The following is an 18,727-nucleotide window of genomic DNA, read 5'->3' as shown; positions in this document are numbered from 1 at the left end:
GGTACGTTAAAAGTTCGCCGTTTGATTGCGGAATGTTGTTCTCTTCGTTGTTGTTATCGTCATCATCATCATCATTCTCATTGTCATTAACGTCATCATCATTCTCATCATCATCATCATCATCATTATCATCGTCGTCGTCATCGTCATCGTTGTCATCGTCGTCGTCGTGGTCTTGGTCGTCATCGTCGTCATCTTCGTCGCCGTCGTCGTCGTCGTCGTCGCCGCTGCCGTTATCGTCGTCGTTGTTGATGTCGATGTTGCGCTAAAAATATGCGATAGCGAGAAACAGAAGAGGCGGATCATCGCCTGCCGTAGAGCGAAGCAGCTAGTCCTCGGCTGCGTGTGCCAAGTCCGAAGTTATCGGACAAGGAAGAAGATAGGATCGACGACGAAGTGATCACCGTGTTCGGTCAACAGACCATCAACGAAAGGATTACCAAGAAAAATGGCGGACCTCGAGGCAGTGCTGGCCGATGTCAGCTACTTGATGGCCATGGAGAAGAGCAAATGCACGCCAGCCGCTCGTGCCAGCAAGAAGATCGTTCTACCGGATCCTAGGTATACACGTATACATACATATATTCACACACTCACGCACACCTTGCCGTACGATTTCCAGTAGCGGTGTGTGCGGTTCGATACGAGGAGGCGGATAGTGCGTCCGCCCTCCCTTCCGCTCTCCTGTCCATCCGTCAGTTTTTCCGTTCGGTCGCTCATTCGTTGGTTTGTCTACCTCCGCTTTTTTTTTTTTTTTTTTTTTTTTTTTTAATCCTTCTCTCCTCTTCTCTTTCTCGGTCTTCTCCTCCAACAACTTTACCATTGCATTGTCTTCGCGACAACGTGCAAGAGTTCAAGTCTTATGCACTCGAGAAACGATGTTTACAAATAGCTGTGTGATGTCATTTTCAGAATGACAACACACACACCATTTTCTCTACTCCGGTTTAGAGTCAAAATCTGAATGTACAAACTCTTCTCTAATCTCCTAGAGAGTTTCTCCTTTGTAGGTTTTCTGTCAGGGATTTGTATGGATTCGGACAACATCAAAAGCAATTTGTAAAGTTTCACATTGCTATATAAAAGTCCATTTGTGATCAACGTCTCTAAATATAAATAATTCTGTTTTCTTTGAAAAATCTACAAAATCTACAAAAATCAGTCGATTCTTAGCGAAGTAGTATTGTCGATCGATACTTGCATTGGTTATAACTTAACAATGTTTACACTGTGGCGTTATTTTCGGTCTGCGAATCGCGGATGTTACCGAAGCTTTCTCGCCTCTTGAAAATAAGTCGACTCGGTAGCAGGCTTCGTTTTTGCTGGCAGCTTGCCAAGCAAATGTTTCACGTGCACGACCGAAACACTGAATAAGGCAAAGCAACCGGTGTAAAGAGTAATGTTTGACCGTAGCGAGGCCAATGAGCTAATCTTCTTTTCTTTGTCTCTCTCTCTTTCTCTCTCTCTCAAGATTGCACATAATATATTTGCAATTTTTGTCTTTTAATCGCGTTTGCGCGTTGCACGAACAAATAAATTCCAAGATAAATTGATCCGTTCGAAAATCAACAAAGTGACAATAGAATTAATGCATGCGTTCACACACGCGGAGATTATTCAGTTTCTTGTGTAATGGAACACGCGTGCAGTGAATATATTTTCAATGAAACGGGTCATGTTGAATGTTGGATTACGATCACCACCACTACCACGCTTGATGCAACAATGGGGGGCTTTAAAGTTGATAACTTTAAATCGTTTTAAACATACTGCGGGGCAGAGGTTTTTATCTCAATCTGCCATTTCAATGAGGCCTTTACGCAAGTGACGTTATTCCGCGCGGTTATCTTTTTTTTTTTTTTACGAAAGTTCGCGCCAAATCATACAATCAGGTGAGAAATCAAAGCTATCAGATAGTAAAACACGCGCAATTAATCGTATATAGACGTTTGTGCCGCACCAAATATTATCTAATCTTCTGCAATCTATAAACATACACACGCACACACACTTCACACGTACGTGTATCTCTCTGTAATCGAAACGCTGTTCTATACCTATGGATTAGATTAATCTCTTACATAGCCAAATGTAACGTTACATCTGTGTACAATCACAGAAATTAGATCAAAGTTAATAGAATAGAATGCAACAAAACGTCATCGATATAGAAATGCATATGAGCTTGTTTTACATTGCACAGGAATTTTGACGTAATCGCGCGACTAAAATCTCGCAGGATTAACGTTTGTTTGACGTGATTTTTGCGGTCCGCAGATAATCAAAAATTGCGTGAATTTGTTTAGATCGATTGATTGCGAGTTTTGTTTGTTGTTTCTTTCTTAAATATTAAAACTTTTAATGGATGCAGGTGTAATTAATGGAATTATAACGTGAATGTGCATATTATATCGATTTCCTTTCTAGATGTTTTAGATTAATCCCCTTATAGTCTCCTCGTGCACTTACTCCCCGTGTAGTTATTAAATTCGTATTAACCGGCGAAATCCTCCGTATTTTTAAAATAAAACGCTTATTGCGTATGCACCCAGCTGATCGATCGTGATAACGTAATGTGAATTAATAAAACACAACGTTGTGTTTTATTAATTGTGTTGCAAGTAGAATATTTGTAGGCGACGTGTCGCGTAAGAGAAAAGTAAAAAGAAAGAAAGAAAAAACCGGGAATTTCTCGACTGCATTATGAACAATATATATATTTCTCTCCGCGTACGTACAACGCTTTTGATTCTTATGGCGGAATCAGATCTTGATACTACAAGATAAAGAATTTTAGAAAATGTCAGAGTGCGCGTTAGCTCTTTTTAGCTCATTATTTTTGTAACACCGTTATACTTTACGAACGGCTGTATTATTCACTGGAAAGTTTAATCATTAACAAGAGCACCAACGTCGTGAAAACTATTTTCCACGTATTTCTCACATGTTCGATGATCATTACTCTGTGAGAAAAAAAAAAATGTCGAACTCTCACAACCTGTCGTTGACATTATTAGAAAGAAAAAATAGCACGGATAGTGTACGCGTGGTACTCCCATCCGGTGGCGAGTTTAAACGACCGAATGGGGACACACAATACCGACGGTCTTTTTTTCTCAAATAAACTATAACCAGGTCATATGGTTAGTTTACGTAGCGTAGTAATCGCTGAGAAGCTTAGTCAACTAATATTAGACTAAAATTAACCTCGACTAAAAGCGTTGACACTGGTCGAGTATACTCGACTTGTTACACCGGCCCAGTCGACCGTACATCGACTGTAAATCCGGTATAAGTCGTAACGTTAACGCTGTCATCGGCAATGTCGCAGCCTTCTTCTCTCGTTTGTTGCTAGTTAATTAAAAAAATGTCGCGGAACACGCGGACGTGTTCAGAATATTCATGATAACATTCAATTAACATTCATGCGCAGGCAAATATATAGATATGTAATATGCAGTGCATACTCTCTTTCTCTCTTGTCCTTTCACGGGGTGCTAAGCATGCTATCAAGTTAAAAAGTGCGTGAATGCGTGTCTACGAACACGGGATAATTACCCCTTCGAGCTTTCCGTGCGAACCTTGCAACAAGGATCGAACCGCGATCCTTGTGTAAAATAAGATTCTGAAAAAGAAAAAAAATTTACACACACACGTAATATAATATAATTATTATTAGAAATGCGCGAACGCGTTTATATATATATATATATATTTCTTGTGTGTGTGTGTGTGTGTGTGTATTTGACATCTCATAAATATTATCCTTTTAAAGACGAGAGAGACATATTTGTGCGCGCGTGCTGCTCATCTTAAACTACAAAATATGATGATATCATATGATGCGACACGTAGTTGTGCCGGTGTCTAATATAGCAGAAGCTCGAAACAACTCAATTTTCGACTTTGATTAACTGCCGCCGTCTTTGTTACGCGCGTACAACGTACACACATTTGTATAGTTCCGCATGCTGATACAACATCCCCAATGTCCTACTGCGACTTCGTGTCAGGAACAGATCCGTGGTAAATTTCCTCCAGCTTGCGTATAGAAAAAATATACGCGCGCTAGAGTAATCGTACACGCGGTAAAAATGTAAACTGTTCGTCTTCTCCGTATTTTTTTGTTTCTTCATCTGTGATGAAACCAAACCACGGATTGGCGGCGGAACAATTTTCGGAACGTTTGAGAACAAATTCTCGAAATAAGAGACCGAACTAGTGCCGCTGTGAAAAAAAAGAGAGAATACTTTCGATCCGCAAATAGTGATTTAGATCATCGCCGTGTTGATTCATCGCTCGGCAAAGCCCGAGTCTTTGCTCTCTTGACGTGTGACACTCGTTCGGTTTCTTCTCCCTTTTTTTTATGCATTGTGTCGGCGCCATCATCTCTCTCATAAATCCCCGGATTATTACGAGAGCCGTAAGCGTGTTCATTCCAAGAATTATGAATACAATAATTCTATCTTCTCATTAGAATGATGCATCCCACTCGCTATAATGCGCAGATTTACCTCGCGTTCTGTGTTGTTTTGTTAATTTTACATATATAGGTATTAGAGATTTTTCTATTGTGTTTTTTTCTATTTTAAGTTTCTTTTCTGCAGGATTTTAAACGCAATGATATCGACAATATTTATTCCATTCGGTATACTGTAAGACGGAGATTGATTCATTGACTCACATCGGCTCTCACGTGAAATCGATAGACCGTCTGGTTGAACACATCCGCTCGGTATTTAGAACAAATGACTACGATCTGGTTTTTGAGCATGGACAAAAATAACTTTGAATAAACGCAACAGCAAATATGTGTGTTTTTCGGACGAGGTATTGGAAAAGCTCCGAATGCGATAGATAATCCAACAAGGCTGGATCCAAAAATGTATATCCCTCATATTTATCATCGTGAAACAGATTGGTGCGCCACTGGCACTACATGCATTAATAATTGTTTTTTTTTATCGGCGCTTCAACGCACGTTTATCCAGCTGAATGGTAGCCGCGAAATCATCTCTATTCATGTTGGAGAAAAAAAAGGACCGCAATCAAGCCAAAAGAAAGAAGGAGGCTCGGAAGATTGAAGCCTCAGAAAACGGGGTGAGACCCGGCGGGGTAGATATCCGCTTTTCCACCGCGAAGCCTAAAGTACCTCGAGAAAGCACTTGAGAACGACAGTTCTTCGTTAATTCGAAGCAGCTTTTTTCTTCACGAGCGAAGTGTAATTTTCTTGTCGCTAAATTGCTATAGTAAAATACCCACTATACGACTATAATAGTTGGGAGTAGATTGTAGCGGTATTGTTAAATGAAAATACCGGTCTATGCGCAAGATCCTCGCATGTGCTGTTTACGCGGTTTTAATTGCATTCGCGGTTTCGGTCTGACGTGTATGTGGAGAAGCAATTCTAGAGAAGTGATTAATATTTTGTGCGCCGTTTACATAGCCGCTGATAATTATGCGCACTTTTTTTCAAAGTTTTTTAATTTGGGCATCGAAGAATATCTTATCTTTTTACATATCTCACGAGTTCTGTCGTGTCCTCTCATCATGTTCGTTTTTATTTATTTTTTTATTTTTTTACATTTTAAATCAATTAACTACATAAACTTTGTATTTAAACGGATGAATTTAAACATGCTTTCAGTGTTTTCTTCCATAATTGTATAATATTGCGATTAATTTAATCGCGTTGATCGGAACAATATATTTTCCCTATTCTTTATGGACAGTGATTTCTTCATTTCACTTATTCACTATCCAAGCTGTTAACTCACCGCCGACTATTACACACACTCGCACGCTAATCACACATGTCACTTCTGCACTTGGCTGCAGAGTGAAATATTGAAACGCAGCCTTTGTATACGCGCAGTATCGTCGTCGAGAATATAGGAAGTATGCGATCAAGCGAATAAAGTCGTTATGCCGAGTACTTGCATGCACGTACGACTGTCTGGCGACTCTCCAACCAATCGCTGGAAATACGGATTTATTTTGATCGGTTGCAAGGCTCGTTCACCCTCCGTTCGACGCTCTTGCTCCACTAGTGGGAATTAATTTTTGTCCGATCAGATTCATCGTTTTATTGCTGACCGTAAACTAGATACGACCGCAAACTCAGTCACACAGTGACGATATTAAATTTCTTTGCATTCACGTCTCTCACGAGAAGATGAAGGCTGACATTTCTCAATGAAAATCCGAAACGCCAATCAATATATATGTTGCGAATAAAGAGACTCGAATGGAAAATCCGCGTGATTCGATTACTCGCTTTTCAAGGTATTCCGCTCGCTTTATCTTCCTGACATCTTCTCGAGAATTTTATTTCTATGCAATTGTTTTTCTGCTAGAGCTTAGTTTCTGTAATAATTAAAAGTGTGCGCGCGACCATAAATATGTATATATAAAGTGTTTCTATACATTAATGCAAACTCGAAATCAAGATTGATTAAACAGTCGGGAATAAATTTCAATATTTTTACTATAAATAGTCGGGTTTTTTTATACTGACTCCGAGACTTTCAACGCTTCGTGTTCTGTTACATCCAAGTAAAATTAAAATTTTGACTGTTTGGCAGATCAGCTCGGTAATTCTGATTGTATAATTTAGCAAGAAAAAAAAATCTCCGGTATTCACCACGTTATGGACTTTGAGGTGTTGTTGCTTAACAAATATACAGGAGGCGAAACGTGCGTCGTCGTTGCGCGAATTCAAGTATTTTATTTGACAAATGGAAAGTTACTGGAAATGAAAGAAGTCGAACGAGATGATGAGCAAAAAATTGACGCTTGTAAACCATTTGATAAAGTATGCGCTTGACGGCGAAAAGTACCCGATGCGTCATTGATAAAAACATTTGACATTTTGGCTGAATTGAATTTTAATATTGTAAAAACGTTATTGCTACAAATTCTTGTTTTAAATTGCTTGATTATTCAGTTATTTATTCAACGAAGAAATAAATGTTAGCAATTGAAGACAAATCGCACTGTTCGCTTCCTTTACAGTATAAGACACATAAATTGCACGTGATCACGATATTACGATATTGCGATATTATATTAGCAATGCTCGACATGAGACTCAACACTAGATCTGGCATTTTCTTCACAGCTTATGTAACACGATTAGCTGAATTAAAATGTCAGAATGTTAATAGTCCGAACTGTTCGTATCTTTATCAGATCTATTGCGTATATTTTTATACTTGGACCGGTCATTAAAAGATACTCCAAGCGTAAAAGGAAGAGAACGAGATTAAATTATGTTTTTCACGCGATTTGTTGCAGTCGTATAATTTTTTTTACACGTAGCTAGTGCGCACGCTATCTATTTAGCTAATAGAATATTAATGACACGCTTAATTATTCATTTCAACATTTTATCAATAATATTTTTGTAGCAAATAACGCAAGAAATAAAAGAGTTCATAGTAAATTAATAATTATCCAGTGAACTCAGTTCAATTTGTTTGTTCAAATACATAAAATAATTCAAGTTCCTGTACGTGTACTTTTTTTCGTATATAGCTTATTTTAATTAATAATTAACAGAGTAAGAAGAGTCTATGTATTATATTTCGTCAAATATAACTGCAGTATCTTGTCCGCATCACAAAGCGATGCTTTATTAGTCAAGCGGCTTTAGCTCGCTTTAATTCCATCGTTTTGCATATTGATCAATATCGCTGTGACATAAGGCTGATTGCGTATGGAGATTTTGTATCATCGAACACACACACACATGCCAATACTGTGATTTTGTGAAGGTGCCGTGCCAGCTTCAGAATTTCCAAGTCACAAAAAAAAGGTCGCAAATCGATCTAAAACTTATCAGAAATCGTAGAACTATTGTTCGCGCGTACACATTTACACTCTGTATATTCCTCACAAAATGCTAAGCACTAACAAAGACTATGTGTTTTTCTGTTTCAGCGTTAGAAGCGTTATGCACAGATATCTCGAAAAGAATAATGAAGTAAACTTTGACAAAATATTCAATCAAATGTTAGGTAAGTTGCGTACGTGATTTCTTTGTTCAGAATCTTTCACGTTCCTCTAATTATCGAATATGTGCAACGAGAAGAGAACTGTGCTTTTAATCCTTCTGTCATTGTACCCGATATCTTTTTTGATCTTTCGTGATGAAAATTTTGAAGAGCTAGTATTTAACCGAGAATTTTTAGAACGCGATACAAAAACATGACGTTACGATACTGATACGATACGACGCGATAGAGATTCACACACGACTCAAAGAACGCACGGTAATCCGATATATGCGCGAGATAGAAACGCTAGAGACTAAAGATGAGATGACTGTTACGACCTAGAGAGATCTCTCTAGCACGTAACACAAAGACCTGAACAACCAACACAGTTTTTTTTGTTTTTTTTTTCGAAAGTAACGCTCGGAAGATTCTACATTCGCAACTCTATCGGAAAAATTCTTCGCACGGAATTCGAAAGGTCACCGAAACAATAGATTCACGATAACGAGACATGATGGAATGTGATAAAGACACGTCGAAGTTTTCCATCCAGAAAAAATTAGAAATTATCGTTCGCGTCCTACTGTTCGCTGCCTTTGATCCCCTCGTCGCCAGTCTAATTAATTGCAGTTTTCGGCTTCGTGGAGACAAATATTCTTAGCGCACTGGTCTGTCAAAGGGTTTCAATCGATAGGGCTTATTGAAAGCTCATGCACTGACAGAAGAGTAAACGTGCGTTCTTATATGTATATTTCTTCGTCGTATAATAATACTCTCTCGCTTATTTCCACGTGGCATATATGAGATAACACATACACACATATGCATTATTCATAAATAAACATAGCTACTTTATAAAGTTGGTCGGTCGCAAGCAAACTTTACGTATACTTCTACAGGTTACCTTTTATTCAAAGACTTCTGCGAAACTGTAGCGGAGGAACCAATTCCGCAACTTAGGTTTTACGAAGAGGTTCGTGTTTTTTTAGTCCACTTGATATATTATCATCAAGTTCTGTCTACAGTGTCTAGTCTATATCGCGCTTTTTTTTTATTTTTTTTTTTAATTTAAAAAAATTTTATTATTTTTTTTTTTATTAGTACTGACAAACATTACTAATGCAAAAACGTCCTTATAAATTGCGTTCTCATTGTAGATCAAAGCGTACGAAAAGCTCGAATGTCCGGAAGACAGGAGAAAACTTGCCAGAGAGATCTACGACAATTATATTATGAAAGAATTGTTGGCGCATTCTCACGTAAGTACAACAATAGGATACAGCGAATCAAGAGTAATTTCGTCTTGTAGTAATACGCAAATGTGACGAGGAAATGCATTTCGCGCTCAACGAACAAACGTATTACATATCAAGTACATTTTTAAAATGATTATTCAGAAACGTTTTTCCTCCACAACCACGTATTTATTCCTTTTCAGGAATATTCGCAAGAAGCGGTATCTCATGTACACAAATATCTGATGAAAAATGAGGTTCCGGTTAATTTATTTGAGGTAAGTCATTGTTCAACAGTTTTATATCTATGCGACTGTGTGTGTACTTTACGTATCGACGTGTGCGTCACATAAAATTCTTTCTATTTGTAGCCATACATCGAGGAAATTTTTAATCATCTGCGAGGGGAACCGTTTCAGAAATTTTTAGAAAGGTATAATAATAATATAACTCTCAGAGTTTGCGGCGAAAATATAACTTACGATAAATAATAATAGATACTAAAAAGAGATATATTGCACTTTTCTAGCGATAAATACACTCGATTTTGCCAATGGAAAAATTTAGAACTAAATATCCAGGTATACACACGAATCGGTTGTATAATTAAGAGCGTAATTTGTTTCGAAAGAAAATTAAATAATTGCACATGAAAAATTGCAGTTGACAATGAACGACTTTAGTGTGCACCGAATCATAGGCAGAGGTGGATTCGGCGAGGTATACGGTTGCCGGAAAGCGGACACAGGCAAGATGTACGCTATGAAATGTTTGGATAAAAAGCGCATCAAGATGAAACAGGGTGAAACGTTAGCTCTTAACGAAAGGATAATGCTCTCTTTGGTCAGTACCGGGGTGAGTGATTAACTTTTATCAAACGTGGCGACTTGATACAACAAATGTTATAAATTGTATTGTCACTGCAGGTGGACTGTCCGTTTATAGTGTGCATGACGTACGCGTTTCACACCGCCGACAAGCTATGTTTCATATTAGATTTAATGAACGGTGGCGATTTGCATTATCATCTGAGCCAACACGGGGTTTTCAATGAGCCGGAAATGAAGTTCTACGCCGCCGAAGTGATCCTCGGTTTAGAGCATATGCATCGCAGATACATCGTCTACCGTGATCTCAAACCCGCGAATATACTATTGGACGAACATGGTCACGTCAGAATATCGGATCTGGGATTGGCATGTGACTTTTCGAAAAAGAAGCCTCATGCAAGCGTGTACGTACAACATGTATTGAAATAATCAAATGCTTTTTCACGTATAAACACGACTCCAAGTCTCGATTCTCTAACAGCGGGACGCACGGATACATGGCACCAGAGGTACTTTCAAAAGGCACCGCGTACGATTCGAGCGCAGACTGGTTTTCTTTCGGTTGTATGTTATACAAGCTCTTAAAAGGGCACAGTCCATTTAGACAACACAAAACCAGGGATAAGCACGAGATAGATCGTATGACGTTGACTATGGTGCGTTGCGTTCAGAAAGTGTTTCAGACTTCTGATCATTTACTGTAACTATATTATCTTTGTTAACACCATTACAGAACGTTGAATTGCCGGAAACATTTTCGCAAGAGTTACGGTCACTATTGGAAGGTTTGCTACAACGAGATATCAGCAACAGACTTGGTTGCCGTGGCAATGGCGCGGACGAATTAAAGGCGCACCCATTCTTCAGTGGTATCGATTGGCAGCAGGTGTACTTACAAAAGTACACGCCGCCTTTAATACCGCCACGAGGCGAGGTTAACGCCGCCGATGCCTTTGACATCGGCTCTTTCGACGAAGAGGACACGAAAGGAATCAAACTGACGGAAGCGGATCAAGATCTATATAAGAACTTTCCTCTAGTCATCTCCGAAAGATGGCAGGCTGAAGTGGCCGAGACTGTGTTCGAAACAATCAATAACGAAGCAGACAAAGTAGGAAATACAAATTACATATATATATGTATATATATATATACATAAATGTGTACATATATATTCTAATAGTTGTTTTATTATTATTTGAAAAACAACACGCCTATCTGAACTAACGTACGGTAAGCTTTTGTGAATTTAATTTTAATATTTATTTCTAGTTGGAAAATAAGAAAAAAGCGAAACAAAAGCAGCGGTTTGATACGGATGAAAAGGGTACGTGTCTTTTGTATTCTATTCATTCTAAAAGTTAAATTGGAATTACGCAATCGATACTACGGGATGTGTGTCTGACTCGTAGGTTCGGATTGTATATTACACGGTTATATAAAAAAATTAGGAGGTCCGTTTGCGAGCGCATGGCAAACGCGTTATGCGAAACTATATCCGAATCGGTTAGAGCTACATCCGGAATCCGCGACGAAGCCCGAACTCGTGTTTCTCGACCAAGTAAGTATATCGTTTGTGTGAGAGTTGTCAATGAATTCTTTACACTAGAATATTATTAAAATATAAGAAACAAGTATTTTAAAGAGAGAAGGAGAACTTTTCTTAATATATTTTCAAAATAAAATTATACTTTGATTGTTTTCATACAGGTCGAGGAAGTCGGAGCGGATTTGCAGCTCGTAAAAGGAGAACAATGTATCGTAATGCGTACGAGAGACGCAAAAATAGTACTTACAAATGCTGTAAGTGAATTTTTCGAGCACCAAATTTTACTACTACTTATTACTAATAATAATAATAAAGACAACACTAATATAATAACTACATCTTGTGTCTAGGATGAAATAAGTTTAAAAGAATGGGCGCTTTCATTACGATCTGCTCACAAATGTTCTACGGAGATGCTCGGTAATATGGCGAGAAAGGCGGGCAAAATTTACGGGACTGAGCGGGACGCTCTGATTCCGGCGACACAGCGATCCACAAATGGCAACTAGTCCATTGCCGTCATGCGCAATGTCGCACCTTCATACTCCAGTCCCACTGCCCAGCAGCAGCGACAACTTTTTTTATACTAAACGGATGACAGAGAGAAAGAGAGAGAGAAAAAAAAGCATAGATGAAGAAATAAATTTTTAGAGGCAATCATAACACGGCCGGCACTGTTTTTCTAAAACAAAATACTGTGAGAGCAGTGTTATGAGTTTCTTTTCATCCAAAAGCTTGCTGTTTGACTTTTTGTTGTGTCGTTAAAAAAAAAAAAAAAAAAAAACAGCGGATAAAATTCCTCTTTTAATCACATCTCGATCAAATGGAACGTCCTAAAAAAAAATCCCGTTATATGGCGGATAGCGCTGCCCTGTGTATTATAGTGACTTTAGCTAAGTAGTATCGTATTGTGCATATATTCTTCCAGGACCATGAGGATAACGCACATACACGAAACACACAGAAAATCGCGATTTCTTCTGGTCGCTGGCTTGAGTACGTAAACATCTCGTTATATTTGTACGTTAGTTGTATGTGTAAAATGTGACGTAGCGACTAGTGACCAATCGAGCGATGAACAAAACTTTTAACATACAAGCAACTCACAAATACGAGACATCCCGTAGTATATTGTTATAATCTAGTATTCTTTGTGCGATCTTGTATTTTTATTTCTTTTTTGTGCGTCTTCATCGTACTGCAAGTTTACTTAATTTATTTGCTGTTGCGTGCGCCTGTGCGCAAAGAGAGAAAAAGAGAGTGTGTGTGCGTGTGTATGAGAGAGAGAGAGAGATATCGATTTTATATTATCCTTACGATGAAATAAAAATGACTCATTATTTATTATGTTGTCAAGTACGGAAGAGTGAGAGAAAAAAACAAAACTTATTTGTATATTAGGCAATAATGGATCGGATACATACAACTTATGTATGCTTGAGTGGATAAGGATCTGCTCTAGCAATAAAAATGTGCGATGAACATAGAAAAGATCTTTCTTTCGTCCTACATTTTTTTCATATTTAGTAAAAATCGGCGCTAAAATAGAGTAAATATGATCTTTATTATATTATGTTTAAATAAATCGCCATTTTTATATTATCACATTCACCAAATCAGTAAATCATTCACTCTAATTAACGGTTATGTGAAAGAGAATTACATATCAATCTTATGAATAAAATTAATCCACGGTTAAAATAAGTTTTACGATACAAACATCAATAGAAATTACTATGATAAATATTTATATGTATAAAAAATTTTACCTGTCGCGAATTTCCTTCAACAAAAATGCCAAAGTGGGATTCACCGAGTCGACTGAGTTTAGTCTTTTTTCTAAATTCTCAAAGTCCGCCTTTTCAAGCCACGTCGGTGGATCGCTCTCTTTCGGCGGTAAAGGACATAGCAGCCTCTCGACAATAGCACACAATCCGCACCATTCTCTAAAGTTCAGTGATTCCGTTATCTCTCCTACTACAGATTTTAAATAAGATCGTTGCTCGTCTGTTAACGCTTTTCCCATTACTTCTCGAATAGCTTCTTCAATATCATCCGTGGAGATACATCGCGTACTGTGCAATGACTCCTCGTTAAATTTGTTAAATATTCGACCAAATATCAGTTTTCTACCTGATGTAACATATACATGTTTACTGATATACTGCAGCGGCGTTAATCCTGCAATCATTCATCATGATGTGTTAAATTCGATTGATTTGAAACCTATGTAGTGATATTGATAAACTATCATTAGTGCTATTTATGATATACCATGAAGACTTCGGCTATCGAGTAATTCAAATCGGGCTGCTTGACGAGAAAATACTCGCGGAGCATCTTGCGCCAATAGGCTGTCCTTAGTTTGTCGAGGTCTACGTAGAGTCGAATAAGTGTCACCTTTAACTCGCAATGCTTCTTCCAAAGCAATTCTTTTCTAAGATATATTGGGATTACATGTGTGTGCGTGTGTGTACAAATCAAGTTGCTTATCTTTGTGTGCTACATATATAATTTAATTGACAGCTTGAAGTCTGCGTTTACCTTACTTGAAAATTCAGCTTCTATCTTATCGCGATCGAGTTCTCGACACAAGTGTTTTAAAACATCAGGTGTGAGAAAACTCGGAGGCATTGTGTGACTTGGTGCTTGCGCGGAAGTCTTTTTAGGAGACATCAAGTTATCGACTGGGCTGATATTTACATGAAGTCTGTGATATTTAATTGAAAACAGTTTTTTCTTAATAATTTTAAATATCGAAGACATATATAATTTGTGTTTGAAATATATAAATCTATGTAATTAGAGATATAAGTAGCAAAATCAGTCGAAAACAGATATTTTGTCGTCAAAAGGTGATTATATGATAGGTATATTTTTGTAGATACTTACGATGATCGTCGCGAGCTGTTTTCAATTTGCGAAACTTGCGTTACAGTAGGTTCGAGCAGATCGCGAACTTCCGTTTGTTGACCGTAAGTTGAGCCCCTCCTACACTTCCTTTTACGTAATCGCTTTCCCCGTCTGCGAATAATTACTGCTTGCTGTTCGCCGACGCTGTCAGCTTCCTCTTCTACATTCTTGGATGAACTCTTTCACCAATAATCGCATTAGATTTTTAAATGACAAAAAATTCTTTAAATGAGAAAAGCAACCACAGGTGGTGTGTATAGTTTCTAAAGAAAGGATAAACTTACTGTTTCGCATCTCTCAGCGATGGGTGAAGGTGATGGAGAAGGTGGTGCTAATGAACGTTGTGGTCGTGAGATCGGCTTACACACGGATATTTCACTCTTCCGAGGCGTTGGTGGTAATTCCAGTGTAAGAGCGTGCCAGGTAAAGGATTCATTTTCCTAAAGAGAAAAAAAAAGAAGCCAGAGTTTTTCAAAACTAAATTTTTTATGATCTCTCATTTCTTTTTTGATATTTTTCTGTATTATGGATCAATTATTATATTATTGGTATTATTTTATTAATGGTTTGTCCAACAATTATTCCACCTGTTGGTTCCGCGAATTTGCTCGAAGATCCAGAACCAGAGTAGTGCGCTCGCGTGGATTACAGGTCACTGGTAAATCCTCCTGAGTTGCGCGACCAGTTAATGCCGTAGGTCCGCTTGCAAGCGTGGGCGCTGGAGTGAAAGGTCGCGAATCGGTTTCTGTGTATTTCCGGAAAAGCTCTTCGGGTACCGCAGAAGCGGACATCTCGGCAGTACAACTATTGCCACCAGCTGCTGTTTCACCTCCGCCCCCATCTCCGGTCGTGCCCGCTGCCAACAAACTTGTTCTTATCATTTCCATCTCTTCCGGCAGCAAAAGAGCTTTTCCCTCGGTTGCCTGATATTGTGAAATATATAAATTAGAATATCAGAACAAGATACCGCATCATCTCTTCAATGATAGACTGTACCCATGTATCCTTAGCACGTCGAACCACTTCTTTCGCCTCGCAGTCCGCTGGATGATTGCACATTACCGAGCAACCATAAGGATAAGGATTAAAGAGACTGGCAAACGGTCGAAGAGCGAATGGTGCTCTTCTGGTACTACCGGATAACTCTATCTTCTACGGGATTATCAATAAATAAAAACCGCGAAATTATCAGTAAATAGAGATACATCAGGTAGCACAACAGCTAGTGCTTTGCTAGCATTTTTCTCACCTTGGGCTTTGGCCTGCGAATCGGCCGAATTTGTGCCGATAAAAGACCGGTCGCGCTCGCAATTCCAGGCATTTTGATTACGATAATTTCTGGAGATTGATTTTAATAGACACAATTGAAATTCGATGCGTTATTAGCACTTCTCACGTGCACAGAATCGCGTTTTATATACACACGCGTTTGTTACTACGATACTACATATCACGTTGCTACGCTTGACTGATGGGTCGATTGAAAGAACTATGGAGTCATAATAGACACCTGTGGTTATGAATAATACAAATATATACTTGCTGTAAAACAGCTAAAAAATCGTATTTGCTTTCTTAATCACGAGCATAAGGAGAAATACAATTGAACTCAACTAAAGTGAACTTCGTTAAAGCAAAAGAATTCATTTCAGTAAAATTTACTTCCGACACCCCCACTATCGTACTATCGTCATACAATCACACATACGGAGAAAGAAAATAATCTTGTAACATGTTTCACTGCGCTATTACAAAGTAGCGAGATGGAAGTGAAATTTTACAGACTCAGATTAAACTTCACGAATATTGTTTCATATATTTACAAACGTTCTTTATTTTACAATTGTATAATTTAAATTTTCAACTGCTCTTCTAACCATACATCATCCTGCACGTGTCCAGGATATTTTTTCTTATACTTGAGACCAGTCACGATAGTAGAACTTTTCGGGAAAGCTGTTTTGCCATTAAACATCGTATCGGTATCTGTCAAAAAAAAATATATATATCGCTATTGAAATATTTGGACTGTACATATATACACATACATTTTTTATAAAGTGGCGAAATAATAATATAAATCCCACACAACATTTTACCTGGATGGAATCGATGATACTCGTATTGAATGTGCAAATTCTTAGGCAAATCCATTCTACGTAATGCGTCATACGGAGTCGTAGTATCCACAGATGTGGAATAAAACTGCTTTAAATCTCCTATACGCGTATGTGTGCGAAAATTCATAGTTTTGTTATTATTAATTTTTATTAAGCAATTTGATGTACAAATATTGTACAAATAATTTACTAACCGATATTCTCGATAGTGTGAAGCAACGAATTTGGGATGGAATGCTTAAATTCGTTCTCACAGGCGACAAAAAGTTTAAAGCGAAGCAAGGAATCTTCTATTTTTTTGTCATCATGAGAAGAAATGTTGTGATTCTCACAGATTTTGTCAATTTTCTTAGACGTGTCTTCAGGAGGTTCGTAAGCCTTTTGTGGCCTTAAAAAACTGAAAGAAAAATATTTGTTTATACATATATACATGTTACACGAAAAACTCATTTCGGATTTTTGGCGCTACTGACAGCTGGAGGAGAAGCTATCTCTCCTCTTGCCTTTAAATACCCGCGCCTATTCTGCAAATTTCTGTTGTCCACTATACTGTGTACAATATGCAGAATCTCGGGTGATTCAACTTTTCGAGACCAAACTGTTCCCTTGACTCGCAACTTTCCCTTGTTTCCCTCACACTTTGGCACAAGTTGCGTGTATACATACAAATACATACCGACCAGTGATTGACAGTAGTATAACAGAAATGAAAAAAGCTGGCAAAAATACGATAGTATTCTTCTCCCAGAGATGAAAAATCAATTCAAAATTAATGCAATTTTATTAAACAAACATTACTGAAAAAAAAATCTCTTTCTGTTGAACAATAACAAAAGCAAGTGTCGAATTCGAAGGGTACGTTACTGCAAATTTCATGGAGGGGAATAAAATCACCAATAGAGGCTCCTCCGACTCTCCTGTTTCAACGCGGTCTGTCATAGCGATGCTCGGTCCATCCTATACATCGATGGATACGCCGAGAGAGAAGGGAGGTGATCGATGATCGAACGGTGCTGCCATCACATGTATCTCTTCTGCTTATTTTCTTTCTCTCTCTTTCGTTCCCTCCAACTCTCTCGATACACAGGCGATAAAATTACATTTTTATTTTATGCCAAATCTCTTGACTTGTTTCGATTACAACAGAAGTTTCTTAAATCTTGAAACAGTTGTTCAAACAAGCGTGTAGTGTTTTTTTTTTCACGATATGAAGATTTTCGCTGACAGATCGAAAAAGTCCTGTCAATGCCACGAATGATCAATACGTAAGATAAAAGATAAATAAGATACAATCGAAAGATAAAAAGACCTATCTAAAGATGCAATATGAATTTCAAATGCAAAATAAATGTAGAGCGCGTTGTCAAAATAACGTTGAATTAATTCATGAATATACGAAGAAAAAAGTTGAAAACGAAAGGAAACTTACATACGCGAGAGTTTAGCACGGCACTGAAAACCTGTCAGATTCGCCGGGTGATTGGTCGATGGGAAGCGCGGGGGAAAATAGACGCGCGGGGATGTGGTGTTAGACGATAATATGGCCGCGGTGTGGCCCCCGTTTGTAGGCAGCGCCGCGACGTAACGCGAACTTTGGCGTGACACGGAGCGTGTAAAGTCGAATGCGCTTACCCGCGAGCAGCCAGGGATTCACCGACCGAATCGATCCTTGATATCGTCTGCGTCTTGACGGGTTGTCGCTTGGTCTTGTTGCTCTTGTGCCGGATGACATCACGACGCGCGGTTGTCTAGAAAAATGACAATGGTCTCGTTAGCGGTGGCGCGCGTACCAACAGTTAGCGCTTCTGTTATCACGACGGAATTGTTTCGCTCGTTGCGCGCGACACGGCCGCAAATACATCGCCCAGTGTGTTGCGTGTGAAAAGTTTGTTTTACTGACCGTGTTAATAGCGATTATAGCCGATGTACTCTTAAACGCGTTGACGAACGAGCCATGCCTGATGAGCGCCGCCATCTTTTTCGCGTTCGTCGATCGTCGTCGCGGATCAGTAATAGTGGTGGAAACAGCGGCAGCAGCAGCGACGGTAGCCCCCGACGAGAACTAGAATTGCGGCAGTAAGCG

General features: G+C 38.6%; 3 protein-coding genes across 3 annotated transcripts; 1 reads left to right on the top strand and 2 right to left on the bottom strand.

Annotated features, from left to right (window-relative positions):
• The first annotated feature begins 176 nt into the window (after positions 1-176).
• LOC109856349 (G protein-coupled receptor kinase 1) lies at positions 177-12,395 on the top strand. The gene is made up of 15 exons (XM_020431497.1): positions 177-561; positions 7,942-8,018; positions 8,897-8,970; positions 9,155-9,256; positions 9,436-9,510; positions 9,604-9,665; positions 9,762-9,813; positions 9,896-10,087; positions 10,159-10,466; positions 10,544-10,718; positions 10,796-11,173; positions 11,335-11,389; positions 11,475-11,623; positions 11,773-11,865; positions 11,962-12,395. Exons 1-15 carry the CDS (start codon positions 449-451, stop codon positions 12,118-12,120), a joined length of 2,064 nt encoding a protein of 687 aa, XP_020287086.1. The 5' UTR covers positions 177-448; the 3' UTR covers positions 12,121-12,395.
• A 530-nt stretch (positions 12,396-12,925) lies between these two features.
• LOC109856364 lies at positions 12,926-16,221 on the bottom strand. Its single transcript, XM_020431532.1, has 9 exons — positions 15,774-16,221; positions 15,521-15,676; positions 15,112-15,447; positions 14,809-14,964; positions 14,504-14,703; positions 14,156-14,321; positions 13,886-14,048; positions 13,381-13,792; positions 12,926-13,150 (listed from the first exon to the last, which is right to left on the bottom strand). Exons 1-9 carry the CDS (start codon positions 15,843-15,845, stop codon positions 13,135-13,137), a joined length of 1,677 nt encoding a protein of 558 aa, XP_020287121.1. The 5' UTR covers positions 15,846-16,221; the 3' UTR covers positions 12,926-13,134.
• Positions 16,222-16,314: 93 nt separating this feature from the next.
• LOC109856405 (39S ribosomal protein L50, mitochondrial) lies at positions 16,315-18,718 on the bottom strand. The gene is made up of 5 exons (XM_020431666.1): positions 18,545-18,718; positions 18,277-18,392; positions 16,839-17,041; positions 16,624-16,743; positions 16,315-16,510 (listed from the first exon to the last, which is right to left on the bottom strand). The coding sequence occupies exons 1-5, from the start codon at positions 18,617-18,619 to the stop codon at positions 16,377-16,379; spliced, it is 648 nt and encodes a 215-aa protein (XP_020287255.1). The 5' UTR covers positions 18,620-18,718; the 3' UTR covers positions 16,315-16,376.
• Between the last annotated feature and the right edge of the window lie 9 nt (positions 18,719-18,727).

This window comes from Pseudomyrmex gracilis, unplaced genomic scaffold, assembly GCF_002006095.1.
Source record: "Pseudomyrmex gracilis isolate BER0280 unplaced genomic scaffold, ASM200609v1 scaffold_4, whole genome shotgun sequence".
In the NCBI taxonomy this organism is placed as follows: Eukaryota; Metazoa; Arthropoda; class Insecta; order Hymenoptera; family Formicidae; genus Pseudomyrmex; species Pseudomyrmex gracilis.
This window is presented reverse-complemented; position numbering and strand designations above follow the sequence as displayed.

What these genes read in the sequence shown, in the direction of transcription:
- LOC109856364 (XM_020431532.1), bottom strand. Translation starts at nt 15,845, where the DNA reads ATGCCTGGAATTGCGAGCGCGACCGGTCTTTTATCGGCACAAATTCGG. An exon ending in GACGTGCTAAGGATACATGG is followed by an intron (nt 15,448 to 15,520) that starts GTACAGTCTATC and finishes TCACAATATCAG; the next exon opens with GCAACCGAGGGAAAAGCTCT. An exon ending in AACAGCTCGCGACGATCATC is followed by an intron (nt 14,322 to 14,503) that starts GTAAGTATCTAC and finishes TAAATATCACAG; the next exon opens with ACTTCATGTAAATATCAGCC.
- LOC109856405 (XM_020431666.1), bottom strand. Translation starts at nt 18,619, where the DNA reads ATGGCGGCGCTCATCAGGCATGGCTCGTTCGTCAACGCGTTTAAGAGT. An exon ending in CTATAATCGCTATTAACACG is followed by an intron (nt 18,393 to 18,544) that starts GTCAGTAAAACA and finishes TCATTTTTCTAG; the next exon opens with ACAACCGCGCGTCGTGATGT. An exon ending in GTATCATCGATTCCATCCAG is followed by an intron (nt 16,511 to 16,623) that starts GTAAAATGTTGT and finishes TTTTTTTGACAG; the next exon opens with ATACCGATACGATGTTTAAT.
- LOC109856349 (XM_020431497.1), top strand. Translation starts at nt 449, where the DNA reads ATGGCGGACCTCGAGGCAGTGCTGGCCGATGTCAGCTACTTGATGGCC. An exon ending in TCTCTTTGGTCAGTACCGGG is followed by an intron (nt 10,088 to 10,158) that starts GTGAGTGATTAA and finishes TTGTCACTGCAG; the next exon opens with GTGGACTGTCCGTTTATAGT. An exon ending in AAGAAGCCTCATGCAAGCGT is followed by an intron (nt 10,467 to 10,543) that starts GTACGTACAACA and finishes ATTCTCTAACAG; the next exon opens with CGGGACGCACGGATACATGG.